The sequence below is a fragment of the Strix uralensis genome, chromosome Z (genome assembly GCF_047716275.1).
Source record: "Strix uralensis isolate ZFMK-TIS-50842 chromosome Z, bStrUra1, whole genome shotgun sequence".
NCBI lineage: Eukaryota > Metazoa > Chordata > Aves > Strigiformes > Strigidae > Strix > Strix uralensis.
The window spans coordinates 50,790,438-50,805,531 of NC_134012.1; the positions used below are offsets into that span (position 1 = coordinate 50,790,438).

General features: G+C 40.8%; 1 protein-coding gene across 2 annotated transcripts in view; it reads right to left on the reverse strand.

Moving 5' to 3' along the window:
* Positions 1 to 15,094, reverse strand: part of DTWD2 (DTW motif tRNA-uridine aminocarboxypropyltransferase 2) — a 100,122-nt gene that overhangs the window by 46,712 nt on the left and 38,316 nt on the right. For both annotated transcript variants that reach the window (XM_074855802.1, XM_074855803.1), the window contains exon 3: positions 13,092 to 13,186. In XM_074855802.1, coding sequence (XP_074711903.1) covers positions 13,092 to 13,186 — 95 coding nt within the window. The remainder of the gene's footprint in view (positions 1 to 13,091; positions 13,187 to 15,094) is intronic.

A 15,094-nucleotide genomic window follows, 5' to 3' on the forward strand; every position in this document is an offset into this window, starting at 1 on the left:
CTTTTTAATCTATGAAAACCTGTATGTAAAATACCTAGCAAGAACTCTGGTAAGCTCCCCAGTGAAGAACCATCATTACTAATGCCTCCAAATAACATCAGCTTTTACATCACAAACATGTAAATAAAACAGAAGTGAGTTCGTCTGTACCAGGACCCTAGCACATGATACCTAGTTTCTTATTACTGTCACAAGTGGAGTTGACCTGCAACATTTAATAAAATAGAATAAAAAGAATTAATGGGTGGTTTTTATTGTCTCTTCTATTATTACAATTTCAATTTACTTCTCCTTTCTCATGTACTGTACTTAAATTAAAAATAGAACATAAACTAGTAATAAAGCAAAACTACTGTCTGTAATATTAGAGCACTAACAGGTTTTTCTAAAAAATGGTTTTCAACCAATCTCAACATTTAAAAATCTGACTTCTGACTAATATGTCAACAGTCTTATTTTGTAACATGGGCAGATGACTTTTGAAAATGAATGCAATGGCAGCTAAAAGTACAGTCTTGTGAAGAAATGAAAAGCAGAGGCGTTATCTTGGCAAGTATTTGCTCGGTTAGTGGGCCTCAGTACCAAGTGCCTCAAATATTTAATGACTTCCTCAATAAAAAGAGTTTATTGCAAACCTCTTCCCCCCCCCACCAAAAAAAACCCCAAAACTTAAAACAACTCAACAACAACAACAGGTTCTTATGCACTAAAACACAGGTCTCCACATTCTACTGAAGGTACTTTGTTCCTTTACATTGTATTCAGTAACCTCTTCCTATCTACTGCTCATACAACGTAAAACTTACCAAAAACGTTTCATGGCTTATCTAGAGTAATGGACAGAAGTAAGAAAACTAATACACAGTCTTCTCATGGAGAAAATTAATATTCTTTCTACAGAAAAGCAGCAGCAATATTTTGGTTAAGTTATACCCAGGTTCTTTAAGCAATTAACTGCAGAGAAGCCTAGCCTTGGTTTTCCCCTAATATTTCCATAGTGAATAGCAAACCTACTGCTCAAAAAACATACTGCAATTGTTAGATACGGTCCTATGTACGATGCTAGGAAAAGACATCAGCACATTTCCCCTCCCCCCTGTCCCATTCCCCTACAACTCCAGTTTCAGAAAACAATACTGCACACTATTTGTTCAGCTATATAAACTACACCTTAAATCTGTATTCAGGAAGGAAAAATTACCTAGACAAAATGAGACAACAGACACCCTAGCTACCCCTCTGTCCTCCATGCACTTTTTAATTTTTTAATCATCCTTGCTAACTGTATCGTGTACTAACAATAACATTCCACTTTCAGTGCAGAGCTTAAAATTTATATTATGTAAAGCAAACACTGTTGAATATAATTAACTGGGCAGACTTTTGGATTTGATCTTCCTTTCAAGTGTGCCACTACCCTGACCAAATTGGCATCTTGGTTCCCTTTTATGACCTTAATAATTGTTACCATGCAACCTTCATAATTCACTGCAAATTCAGTAAACTTTCTTTCCCAGAGTACTCTCAGTGCAAACATAACACACAAGAAACAGGCTCTACCAAAAGGGCTGGCATACACTTAAACTTACTGCTGGAAATGCCTGAAGTTAGAACTTTGGGATCTAGATGAAATACTCAATGAGTAAGTCAGCCCTCTCTTATAGGGTATTTAACAAAAAGTTCAGTGAAATATTTACCAAGTGTCATTGTTTGAATACAATTTGTTATTAAATACTTCTATGTAAAAGAACAACTTTAGCTTGTGGAGTAGAAGGAAGAAGAAAAGGACAGACATTCGGTGTTCCCACGCCAACATGAACGAGACCGAATGTGATTCAGGCTATGTCTGTTCATGCATATGTAATCACACACTAATGTGCTTAGAAAGCCTCAAACGTGTGCTATAGTAAGAATACCACCCACTACATTAGCAGAACAAATACACACATAATACTACAACTGCATATGCAAGTTTCAGGTATAAATTCTAATGCATGAATTTGCATTACTCAAGCACTGAAGACCCTCCTTTTTGGAGACCAGACATCAGTTCACTGAGGAACTGTAGAAACAGAAGTATCTAGTCCCTATCAAGTAATTAACACACTAGACATAAAACACATTAAGTAAAGGAATAAGAAACCTATAGTAAGAATAATGGGGAGCAAAAACCTCAAGTATATTCAGTATATTGGGAGCCTGACTTATGATTCTTCATGCACATATTAAAATTTATGGCAAACTGAGTTTTTCAGACAGATAAACAGAGACTAATTACCGCTACAAGTGTTTCCAGGACAATCAACCAAGCCTAAACAGACACAGAGTCACAGAATCATAGAATGGTTTGGGTTGATAAGGACCTTAAAGATCATCTAGTTCCAACCCCCCTGCCATGGGCAGGGACACCTTCCACTAGACCAGGTTGCTCCAAGCCCCGTCCAACCTGGCCTTGAACACTGCCAGGGAGGGGGCAGCCACAGCCCTGCTGGGCAACCTGTACCAGTGTTTCACCACCCTGACAGTAAAGAATTTCTTCATTATATCTAATCTAAATCTAACCTCTTCCAGTTTAAAGCCATTACTCCTTGTCCCATCACTACATGCCCTTGTAAAAAGTCCCTCCCCATCTTTCCTGTAGTCCCCTTTAAGTACTGGAAGGCCGCTATAAGGTCTCCCCGGAGCCTTCTCTTCTCCAGGCTGAACAACCCCAACTCTCTCAACCTGTCCAAGGGGAGGTGCTCCAGCCCCTGATCATCCTTGTGGCCTCCTCTGGACCTGCTCCAACAGGTCCATGTCGTTCTTATGTTGGGGGCCCCAGAGCTGGACACAGTACTCCAGGTGGGGCCTCATGAGGGTGGAGTAGAGGAGGAAAATCACCTCTCTCAACCTGCTGGCCGCTCTTCTCTTGATGCAGTCCATGATACAGTGGGCTTTCTGGGCTGCGAGCACACATTGCTGGCTCATAGTCAGTTTTTCCATCCACTGCTCCCAAGTCCTTCTCTGCAGCGCTGCTCTCAACCCACTCATCACCCAGCGATGCTGGGCAATGATCACGCTGCTTGGGATTGCCATGATGCATGTGCAGGACCTTGCACTTGGCCTTGTTGAACTTCATGAGGTTTGCAGATGCCCACCCTCTCAAGCCTGTCACGGTCCCTCTGGATGGCATCCCTTCCCTCCAGTGTGTCAACCGAACCACACAGCTTGATGTTGTTGACAAACTTGCTGAGGTTGTTCACAACTTGTTGACTGTCACCAATCATGGAACAAACTCAACCAACAATCAAAAAGAAACCTGCATCTTTGAGTAGCAGGAGGTAAAAGTACAGATTTCAAGAGTCAGTGAGATGACAGGGCATGAGGCAAAGAAAAGCTCTGAAAATTACATACTTATTTTGAGTCTGACAACAAGAGGTAGCATCCTGACATGTCAAACAATCAGGAGAAAGCAATTCAATAAGCTTAGAAAACAGTTGTTCAGCAGGATTTTGGATGGACCTTCAAGGGAAGACTGTTATATTTATCAAGGCTAAAGAAAAGCAAGCTAACAAAACAGATGAAAGTCAAGACAAGAATTGTAAGCTCAAGCTTAACCATCACCAGAACATATCAGAGAACTAGGACCTCTCCTATTCCAGAAGAGCATAGATTTGCAAGTTTTCACCATCTGGGCAATATATGACCACATGTCTGTAGAGAATCAGTAAAAATCAAATGCAGATAAAAGAAGCAGGCCTCTATGAAACCAATACAAAAAGCTAAACCAGAGAACAGCATTCTGAAGGCAAAACGATGAAATAGGGACAGAAAATAAACAGTATGAGAATATCAAAATATAGAAGATATCCCAAGATTAAAACGAAGTTTTGAAAGGTGAGACTAGGTGTGCTGGGTTTGAGTGAGTGGTGGAGTTTTTGATAGCAGGGAAGGGGCTACAGCAGTGGCTGCTGTGAGAAGCTTCTCAAAGCTCCCCCAGCTCCAAGTCGGACCCATCTCTGGCCAAGGTTGAGCCAATTAGCAACAGTGGCTGCAGCTCTGTGATAATGTATTTAAGAAGAGGAACCTGGAAGAAGGAGTTGGAGTTGTGAGGGGGAGTTGCAATGAGGACACCTCTGCAAACACCAAGGGCAGTGGAAGAAAGGAGAAGGGACTGTATTGCAGCATGCAGAGAACCCCTTTGTGGTGGTGCAATTCTAACCCCTCCCTACCCCTCCCTTCTTGGGCTGCTTGGTGCTAGGTGTGATTCCACCCATCTCCCCCGAGCTATACACCAATCTGTGGAGATAAGGACTGCTAATGTTAAGGCGCCCCCCTAAAGGAGCCTGGCTCCTGCCCCTCACGATTGCTTGGAAAGGTTATAACAGCCCATCATCTCCTAATGGCCTGGCACACCTGTGCCTGGGATGTGGTCAAATGGGAACAATAACAGAGTTGCACATTCATCAAGTTCTTGTGCAACTGCTGGAAGGCACTAGAATACTTCGTTGTTCGAGCTGGGCTTGAGTAAAAGGTATCTGACAAAAGTCAATTATCTTGGACCCTATAAATCACTCACAATGATTACAAAGATGCTATGAGGCTATGCAGGGTGGAAATCAGGAGGTCTAAAGCTCAGCTGGAAATTAATCTGGCTTCCGCAATCAAGGACAACAGGAAATGTTTCTATGTCAGTAGCAAAAGAAAGACCAGGGAGAGCCTCCATCCCCTGCTAGACACGGGAGGAAACATGGTAACAAGTGATGAGGAGAAGGCTGAGGTGCTTAATGCCTTCTCTGCCTCAGTCTTTAATAGCAAGACTAGTTGTACTGAGGGAATCCAGCCTCCTCAGCCAGAAGACAGAGACTGGGAGAACGACCCCCCAGCATCCCAGGAGGAGACAGTCAGTGACCATACACGAGTCTATGGGACTGGATGGGATATACCCGAGGGTGCTGAAGGAGCTGGCTGGGGTGCTCACCAAGCCGCTTTCCATCATTTACCAGCAGTCCTGGCTGACCAGGGAGGTCCCGACAGAGGGGAAATTGGCCAATGTGACACCCATCTATAAGAAGGGTCAGAAGGGTGATCTGGGAAATTACAGGCCTGTCAGCTAGACATTGGTGCCTGGGAAGCTGATGGAGCAGCTCATCCTGAGTACCATCACACAACACATGCGGGACAACCAGATGATCAGGCCCAGTCAGCATGGGTTTATGAAAGGCAGGTCCTGCTTGACAAACCTGATCTCCTTCTACGACAGGGCGACCCGCTTATTGGATGAGGGAAAGGCTGTGGATGTTGTCTACCTTGACTTCAGTAAGGCCTTTGACACCATTTCCCACAGCATTCTCCTGGCGAAACTGGCTGCTCGTGGCTTGGATGGGCACACACTTTGCTGGGTAAAAAACTGGCTGGATGGCTGGGCCCAAAGAGTTGTGGTGAACGGAGTTAAATCCAGTTGGCAGCCGGTCATGAGTGGTGTCCCCCAGGCTCGGTTTTGGGGCCACTCCTGTTTAACATCTTTATTGATGATCTAGACGAGGGGATCGAGTGCACCCTCGGTAAATTTGCAGATGACACCAAGTTGGGTGGGAGTGTTGATCTGCTCGAGGGTAGGGAGGCTCTGCAGAGAGATCTGGACAGGCTGGAGCGATGGGCTAAGGCCAACTGTAGGAGTTTCAATAAGGCCAAATGCCGGGTGCTGCACTTGGGCCACAACAACCCCCAGCAGCGCTACAGGCTTGGGGAGGAGTGGCTGGAGAGCTGCCAGTCAGAGAGGGACCTGGGGGGTGTTGATTGACAGCTGGCTGAACAGGAGCCAGCAGTGTGCCCAGGTGGCCAAGAAGGCCAATGCCATCCTGGCTTGGATCAGAAATAGTGTGGCCAGCAGGGACAGGGAAGTGATTTTACCCCTGTACTCGGCCCTGGTGAGGCCGCACCTCAATTACTGTGTTCAGTTTTGGGCCCCTCACTACAAAAAGGACACTGAATTACTCGAGCATGTCCAGAGAAGGGCATTGAAGCTGGTGAAGGGTCTGGAGCACAGGTCGTACGAGGAGCGGCTGAGGGAACTGCAGTTGTTTAGTCTGGAGAAGAGGAGGCTGAGGGGAGACCTCATCGCCCTCTACAACTACCTGAGGGGAGGGTGCAGAGAGCTGGGGATGAGTCTCTCTAACCAAGTAATAAGCGATAAAACAAGAGATAATGGCCTCAAGTTGTGCCAGGGAAGGTTTAGACTGGATATCAGGAAGCATTTCTTTCCAGTACAGGTTGTTAGGCGTCGGAATGGGCTGCCCAGGGAGGTGGTGGAGTCCCCATTCCTGGAGGTGTTTAAGAGCAGGGTCAGCTTAGCGCTTAGGGATATGGTGTAGTTGGGAACTGTCAGTGTTAGGTCAATGGTTGGACTGGATGATCTTCAAGGTCTTTTCCAACCTAGACAATTCTGTGATTCTGTGAAATTGCGACCACCCTTTGAGCTCTCCTGGATCGCAGCGGGCCTGTGACCAGCATCTCCTCTGAGCTGGGACGCCTCTCAGGTATCAAAACCCTTAAGGTGTGGTCTGCTGCCAGAGCTGATGGAAGGCCAGGGTGAAGTCAACCCGCTTGAGTCTCAATTATCGCCCATTGAGGAATGCCAAGGCATTGTGAGTATTTACTCTAAACTCGAGAAGAGGGAAATTTTACTTTGAGCTAGCTTCTCTTTCACTCGCTCTTTCTCTGCTTACTGGTGTGTGGGTACGTACTTCATTCTATTGTACCGAATACTTCTGTTTCTGTGTGTTTGTACGTTTTATGTTTGTGTATGCACATGTACATATGTATAAATTAAGGTACCGTTAAGTAAGTTAGTGTGAATCTTGTCATTTTAGAATCTGTAAATAAGTCACTTTTTTTTTTTTAAAATGTCTTCTAAATTATTTTGTAAATGATCAATTGCTGTTATTTATTAATAAATCTAAAATTCCTGTTAAAACATTACCCTGTTAATACTTTCATCCACGACAACTTTGCAGCCTGCGGTGAGACAGCAGGCCACCCATGGAGGTCCATGGTGAAGCAGGTGCCCACCTGCAGCCCATGGAGGACCCAACACCGGAGCAGGTGACTGTGTCTGAAGAAGGCTGGAACTGTATGGGAAGAAGCTCCCGCTGTTGTAGTTCAGTGCTGGGAGGATTGCAACATGTGGGGGTGACCCATGCTGGAGCAGCTCAGGAAATGCTACAGCCTGTGGGACGGACTCACATTGGAGAAAATTCATGGGAGGACTGTCTCCTGTGAGAGGGACCCCATGTTGGAGCAGGAGAAGAATGCGAGGAGTCCTCCCTCTGAGGAGGAAGAAGCTGCAGGACTGACTGCACACCTCCCATTCCCTGCCCCCTGCGCCACTGTGGGAGGTAGAGAAATTGGGAGTAAAGTTGAGTCCAGGAAGAAGGGAGGGGTGGGGGAAAGGTGTTTTTAAGATGTGGTAATGCTTCTTCTCACTGTCCCACTCTGTCTGTTAAGTGGTGTTGTTGTTGACACCGTGTGAATTAAATTGACTTTTTCTTCTTCTAAGGAGTCTGTCTTTTGCTCATGATCATAATGGGTGAGTTACCCCTCCCTGTCTTTATCTCAATTCCCAAGCCTTTTACTTTATTTTCTCTTTCCCATTTCTGAGGGGGAAGGGCTTTGTGAGCGGCTGCACGGTTCTCAGTTTCCTTCTGGACTGAGACATGAGAAGATAAAGTGTCACTAGATGAAACACTTTAGCTAGAAGAAAGGAAGGGATGAGAAAAGTATTTTCTTTTGCCACTGCAGAGCAGAATAAAGGAAAGCCAACAAGGCAAGAACAAAAACCACACTACTACGTTCTGTCAATATTATCCTAGAAAAATCAGTAGTATTGAGGAAAGACAGCAGAAGAGTTGGAGGAAGATCTGCATGTTTCAAAAAACTAAGTCTTGGTGGTGTAGGTTGCAAAATACACTGGGTTAAGTTGAATGAAAATTTAGAGTTGCTTAGCTGCAAAGATAGCAGAACTAAGAATAAGGTGAGCACAGAAAGTTTGTTCTGTCATGGATGGGAAGGTCCATTATACCAATGGAAAACAGAAGCAGCTTTGAGGCTGACAATCTCAGCAATGAACACTGATAAACTGATAATCATCTGATGACTGAGTAAGAACAGAAAGAAAGATGCTGCTGGAAATTACCAGAGGGAGGTGGGAGTATTTAGAAACTTAAGAGAACATTATGTTTCAAGAACTATATATGCCTTTGATAAGCAGAAACACTGAATCAGAGATACTGATTTAATAAAAATAGGTTTGATCAAGAACTATGAAGCAGAAGTTATCCTGACTAATGCCAAAGAATGTGAGATACCATCAACTAAGGAAGACCTAGAAATCTTAAGTGAAACACGAAGGGCTTGGATAGCTGGTAGCTAATGAAAACAGTAAGAGATTTGTAAAATTATCAGATTAAATAATGCTGTAAGAGGGGAAAAAAATAGGAAATTTCTATCTGGATTTGTGCTGCTAGAAAACTTAAGCAAAGAATGGAAAAAACCCAAAAGATATCTGTAATTTCTAACATGTGAACGTACCAAAGAGGGCAAGGGAAAAAGGAAATTATGCATAAGTTATGCACATTTGAATGCTGACAGGCAGAAAAGTAGCAGTATGAATGGCACAACTTGTCAGTGCAAAACAAAACTTTTAAAAAAGAACAAAACATGAAGCAAACAGCAACTACAGTCATGAGAAAAGCAGTGTTTCTAAGTGAGAGAGGAACAAAATAAAATGGATACAATGGTAAAAAAATGCATATAAACATTTTCCTACCATTCCTAATGAAGGCAATTAAGTCACACACATTACAATTATTACAAACATTTGAAAATCCATTTGTTTCACAAATGATTTGATTTGATCAAAATCCATTTGATTCACAAATACAGGATAAAAACATTCTGAGATATCAATATAAACTTTTGCATTTTCCTTTCTAGAAGGTTCAAAAATCTAAGGTACAGGCCATTAGAAGAGTCTCTAGTCAAATTTATTGGTAAAACATACTTTGTCAAGGTTATAATCATTCTCCTGTGTTTTGCAGCATCACCACCACAAAAACAACAGCCTTATAACAGAAATTAATAGAAATAAGTGAAACTATCACCAATTTAGAAATTAACCAGAGTCCTACCACACTGTTTAGGTAGGTCTGGCTAATCCTTACTATCAATTTTTCAGTGTCTGCTACATGATAGGTGGTCACTTCATGAAGTCAGAAGTGAAAACTCCAGTTACCGTGGAATCAGCCTGACCTCAGGCAAGTAAGAAAGCTTGCTTTGCATAACAGTTTTGAAAATTTCAGTACAAATAATTTGAGCTCTCTGCTTGCTTATGCTGTCCTTCTAGACGATGTCTAAAAGGTACCTATATTTAACAGGCTCAGCATCTATACTAATAAGGTATGTCAGACACACAAAGTAGTATTTTACACTTTTACATAAAATTCAGTCTCCAGTCTGGCAGTGATGCTAACCACACCCTCCCACACCCCTGCCTGCCATACTACGATACTGGGTTCATCATAAATCTATAAAAAGAATTGAATAGAAAATATGAACAATTCACAAAAGTGCTATTTTTACAATACCACTGTTCAGCAAGTACTTGTGCCAAACTGTTCACTTTAAACTTAATCATTTTAGCACATCAAAGATTAACCCTAATATCTGATAATAATGTAATCAATAAAAAAAAGGTCAGAAGTTAAAGTCTTTTGAGTACTTGGGGAAAAAAAAATAGATAACCTACAGAACTGATCTTTCAATTCAGAAATGCCATCTGATGAGTCAAGTCACCATGCAAACTTTAAATACTTTCAGCAGAATTAAAATGCCAAATTGCAGGAAGAATGGACAAGACTGGGAAAAATCACAAATTAGCAATGGTGAAACCAGGTGGATTAATCACTTCTCATCTTTACCATTACTGTGTCAATTATATGCTGAAGATATCAACTTCAAAAAAAGCTTTGATTAGCAGTTTACTTCTGGAAAGATTTTCGAAAGTCAGTTCTTTAGCTTTTCTGCAATACAGGTCAATCAAGAATAAGCTAAATGTAATCTATATAATTTGTGTATCAGTTCTCAACCACAAGAAAAGGTGACCCAAGAAGGTGTAACTGTGTAGAGGAAATGCTAAAGAAAAAAAAAAAAAAAGTGCTTTATGTTTACCCTTTCACCCAAACACAAGTTAAAAAAAAAAACAAACCCTAATTTTCAGTCTTACTGTCATAAACATCAGATGCCTAAATGTTAAGCTTTCAAATCAGCCCAGTTACTCTGTAGTACCCAATTCTATCTGGAGTTCCTGAAGAAATCCCTCTGTGCTCCTCACTGGTTTTGGATGCTGATTACAAATCACAGGAAAAATGTAATTTTGTAGCCTTAGGACAAATGAGGAAAAATAACCTACATACACTTGGTTAACAAACTTGCCTTCCCCTTCAAGAGAGGAGCACTGAAGACTGAAAGAGCTACCCAGGTCAGATGGTATGTTCATTCTCACCTGAAAGCAGACATCTTCTGACAGCTACAGATGAACAACTGTCAGTTTGCTGCTTGATAGAGATGCTGTGACAGAGACTTTAAAAAAAATCAGCTGCTGTGTATGACTTAATATTCACTCAAATCCATAATGACAATTATTTATGTTCCCAAAGGCTACCTTGAAGTGTTCTAAGTTTTCAGAGCTGTTGCCAAGAGCTGCTGGATCCTGTGATAAAACAAAGATGCCCACTACCATTCTACTCTAATAATTTACAGATGTATAGGCAATCATCAAGGACATCACTTTCCCAAGTCTGCTGCATGGTAGGGCTTCTATATGTATGCAGAAGAAGAATGTGTGCACCACATTATCCATCCATCTGCAGGTACTGTTCACGTGCAAGATCAGCACAAGCACAGATTTATACTGTTTCTATTCCCTTCCAACCCATGCACTTTTGGTGGAAGCTGCAGAGGACATCAATAATATCACAGAACTTAAAAAAAAAAAAGCAAAGGTATCACCTTAATGTGCTTCAAAACAATGATACTTATAAAATGTATCAGCAAACACTCTTTCATATTTTTTTTCTTCAAAGTAACAAAGACAGAAGTCATACCCTGACACGGGGTAAGGTTAAGTTGCTTGTACAGCAGCTACCAAATTGTTTACAGACAGTGTGGCTTTTAAGAAAACCAGAAAAAAAACAACCACTGCTTAGTTTAATATGCCATAAAACATGAGCTGATCTACTGCAATTTATGAGGCTTTAAAAGTCCCATTAGTAGAGATTTTCACCCGAAGAGGAGGACAGGCACCAGTACAGCCATTCACGGCAGCCAAACACTGCAATGTTTCCACCCCTGTCACCACATGCCTGTTCCTAGAACATACCATAACAGAGAAGGAACATAAGTCGTTCTAGGTGTTTAATGTGAGCTCTCTGAACGCTTCTACCCAGTTTATGGCCTCAAAGGATGCTAGAAGTCCAAGATAACACTGATATGATCCTCTAACCAGCTATTCAAGTAGTGAGTGTTACTTACAAATAATGAATATGGATTGCAACTTTGGCAGAATGCATATATAGCTAAGAACAAAAAATTGTAGCAATAACACACTGCAAAGCTAGAAAATAACTTTTCTCCCCTTCTCATCCTTCTTCCCCCCAGGAAGGTGGGAATGAAGTCCATGATGGAGCACTCCCAGTTTCTGCAGTCTCACATCCACAGTACAAAAGAGGCATAATGCAGATACTGAGTGGAGCCATGATTACTACCTAACTACTTTTAGCCCTGCATCCAGGTAAGTCAGATCACCAAAATTCATCTTAACCTAAGGAAAAATTTCATTTCTTTCACTACCTCCAGTATGTTTTATGGGAAAAAAAACTTCACAGGAACAAGATAATTATGAATCCATTTAAACTATTTTGAGGCTGAGATGTTCCACAACTGCTTTTGAGCTACACAGGATCTGTTAGGTTAGAGAAATGTGTCTGGATTCAAACTTGAAGAAGCTTTAATACTGACATCATCACTTCTAAAGAAAATTCTAATGAGATTTACTAGAAGCAGAGTGTATTAATAGTGTTCCACCCTGTGCGTATCAGTATGAAAAAGCGCTTCATTTTTCAGGTTTAATAGGAAGATAGTACAATTTCTCTGTAACCTAGAACTTCGTAGATAATTACTATAGTTATTATCATAGAAGACTAATAGAAGAGAAATTTCTATTTCTAATTTCCTCTAGTTTTTCTAGTATTTCTAATGTGCTCTAGTTACTATACAGGCAGCACAAAGGTATGGGAGCACCATTCTGAATCACCTTCCAACATTTTTGTTCACTGAACTCTATAAAAACTTTTCTCCAAAGATTAAACTCAATTTTAGAATTAATTTCCTTCATCAGTATTCATGATTTTTATTTGCTTTGACTGAAAATGTACGTAGTAAAATTTCATTTGCATTTGTACCTAGAACTGGTTACTAAGAGAGATTTACCTAATGAAGGTTAATGACATTATGTGGGAGACCAATATTGTCCAACAACTCAGAAAAATAAAAAATTTGAAAGATATGCTTTCTTATGATTAATTTTAAGAGAAAGAGGAAAGGATTTGGAAAAAAAATACATTCTCTGAGAGTTTTTCACCACTGGACTCCCTTCTCAAGTACAATCTCTCACACTTCAGTAAAAATGACTACTTACATTTCAGTAACACCAAATCATTTGGCAGAGAAAGCAAATATGAAAAGAACCATAGAGAACAGCAAGACAAACCTAGTACCAGATAAGAACAGAACTGCAAAAAGCTAAGAGTTGCCGAGTAACCACCTGAACTTTCCAAGAGCACAAAACTGAGACAGTAAAAGTTAGAGGAAGACATACCAAGTGTCTTTACCTGTTATACATAATTTATCTTTGCTGGAAACCAGAAGCTTGTATCAAAAGTGCATGTGTACACTTTAAATAAAAATCGAGAACACTGTTGGCTATTAATAAAGACAGTGAAAAAAAATTCCATAATTTACAGAGGACTAGAAAATGCATAGGTAATGCCACTCACCTGTCTTCACTAAAACGTCGACCAACCAAAATTTTACACTTGTCTGAAGGAAGACAAGCTGCTAGCAAAGGTACTGTCCTTAACACTCGACTTTCCTGTAAAAAAGAAAAGTTACTTTTGAATAAAATCAAGGAGGGCTTCTATGAACTGTTAATGTTTCCATTTACTTTCAAGTTGCATTGACTAAAGGCACAGAAAAAATCTTACCAGATAACAGGAAAAAAAAGATCTACAAGAAAAATTACCCAATTTTGATGCATTCAAATCATACTGTTTTGATTGACAGTATTAAATTTAGTCTTAACTAACCTATGATCATCAGCATAAATCTGAACTAGGCTATCAGAATCAAAACAACAGAACTTCACAGAATAATAAACAGTAGGCAAAAACCAGCATTAGCATTGGTGTAATAGGCTGATGAGCTAAAGTCTCTACATTGAAAAATGAGGGGAAGGCTTTATTTCTACAAACAAGTGCTAAAAATAAAAGCACTTGGTGCATCAGAATAGACAGTGTGAAATACAAACATCTCCATGCTGCTGTCACTTCACAGTAACCAGGACAACAGCACCAACACTGCCATGAGTACTCCTTCTTGTGCCATTTAGGCTGTGTTGACCAAGCACCTGCCTACATCTTTGTGCCACATATGAGGAAGGTGGCTGCCATGCCTCAGTGGGGAGCACAGGCTCTTCAGATCTCAAAGAGCATTAAAGAGAACTGTGTTGGAGCAGGGCTTCAGAAAACAGAGGAAGAGGGAAGTACTGCTCATTGAAGCAAACCACCTACTTCTCAAACAAAGCAACTTGTTTCTGTCTTTTTTTAACACAGTTGGTAGCACACTAGTTTTTGTCTAGACCAGAAGTATTGCAAACTGAGCTTGAATAGTTAGCACGTCAATTTATGTTTTCCCATCAGCGAAGAGGGAGCATAGGTTTATCTTACGTTGAATGAAGACAGCAAGCCAACACCAAAAACTGAATAAAAGTTTCAGTTTATTTATTTTTCGCAAGAGGAACAAAGGAAGGTTATATAGCAGGACGCAAGACACTAGAGGTCAGGTGAGGATTACGAAAGCCCTAAACCCAGCAAGAAACTAGTTCTTGTAATGCTCTCAAACTGAATGTCACATGATTCAGACAATGAAAATCTGAAGAGCAGTCCTTAAACCACAGGATTAATTAATGAAATCCAGGGGGGTTTTGGTCCATCTTTTGATTTATGAGCCATGTATCAACAATTCAGTATTTGTGAACATGTAAGGCCTTGATTAGCTCTCTCAGTTCTCTCTGGGTGGCTGTTACCTTCCACAAGTATCAATGTGCAGCTGGCTGTGGCTCTCACATTGTCTTGCTACCAAACTGCTGTTAAATTAGTTCAGTAAAGACTTCTATCACTGTTGCCTAAAACCTTTATTAATTTTACTTTTTCTGAGCCATATCTACTGATCATCTATAAATAAAACATCAGAGAGTTGAAGGAATAAGTTGTCCTGCTACATCCACCACCACTCTGCATGGTAGCAGCAGCAGCAGCAGCATTTATCCTTCCTAGGAATAAATGAAGATCAAAGTACCTGGGGAGTGAAGTGCTAGCGAGGGGAGGGAGAAATTTCCTTCAAACTACCATTGATTTCTTCTATCTCAGCCAAGTGGAATAAGCCATCAGTGGTGGTACAGTATTAATTGTCTTTATTTCATCATAATTAAACAACATTCCAATTCACTAATCACAAGACTCCCTTCTTCATAAGAATGTAAGAATTGGCAATAAAGGAACTGGAAGAAAATCAAATTTGTCTCTGATAAGCAAAACCAAAAGAGCTATCATCAGTCAAGGGAAAGTCATTCTACTGTTCTCTCCAATGTCATATCATTACTTCAGAATTACCTCTCATATCAAATAAATACATTCTCTTACCAACAGGGAAAATGGAATTTTCCAATCTAAAACCCAATCCATGTTTACAGGAAGATGAAATATAAAATACAAAGCTGAAA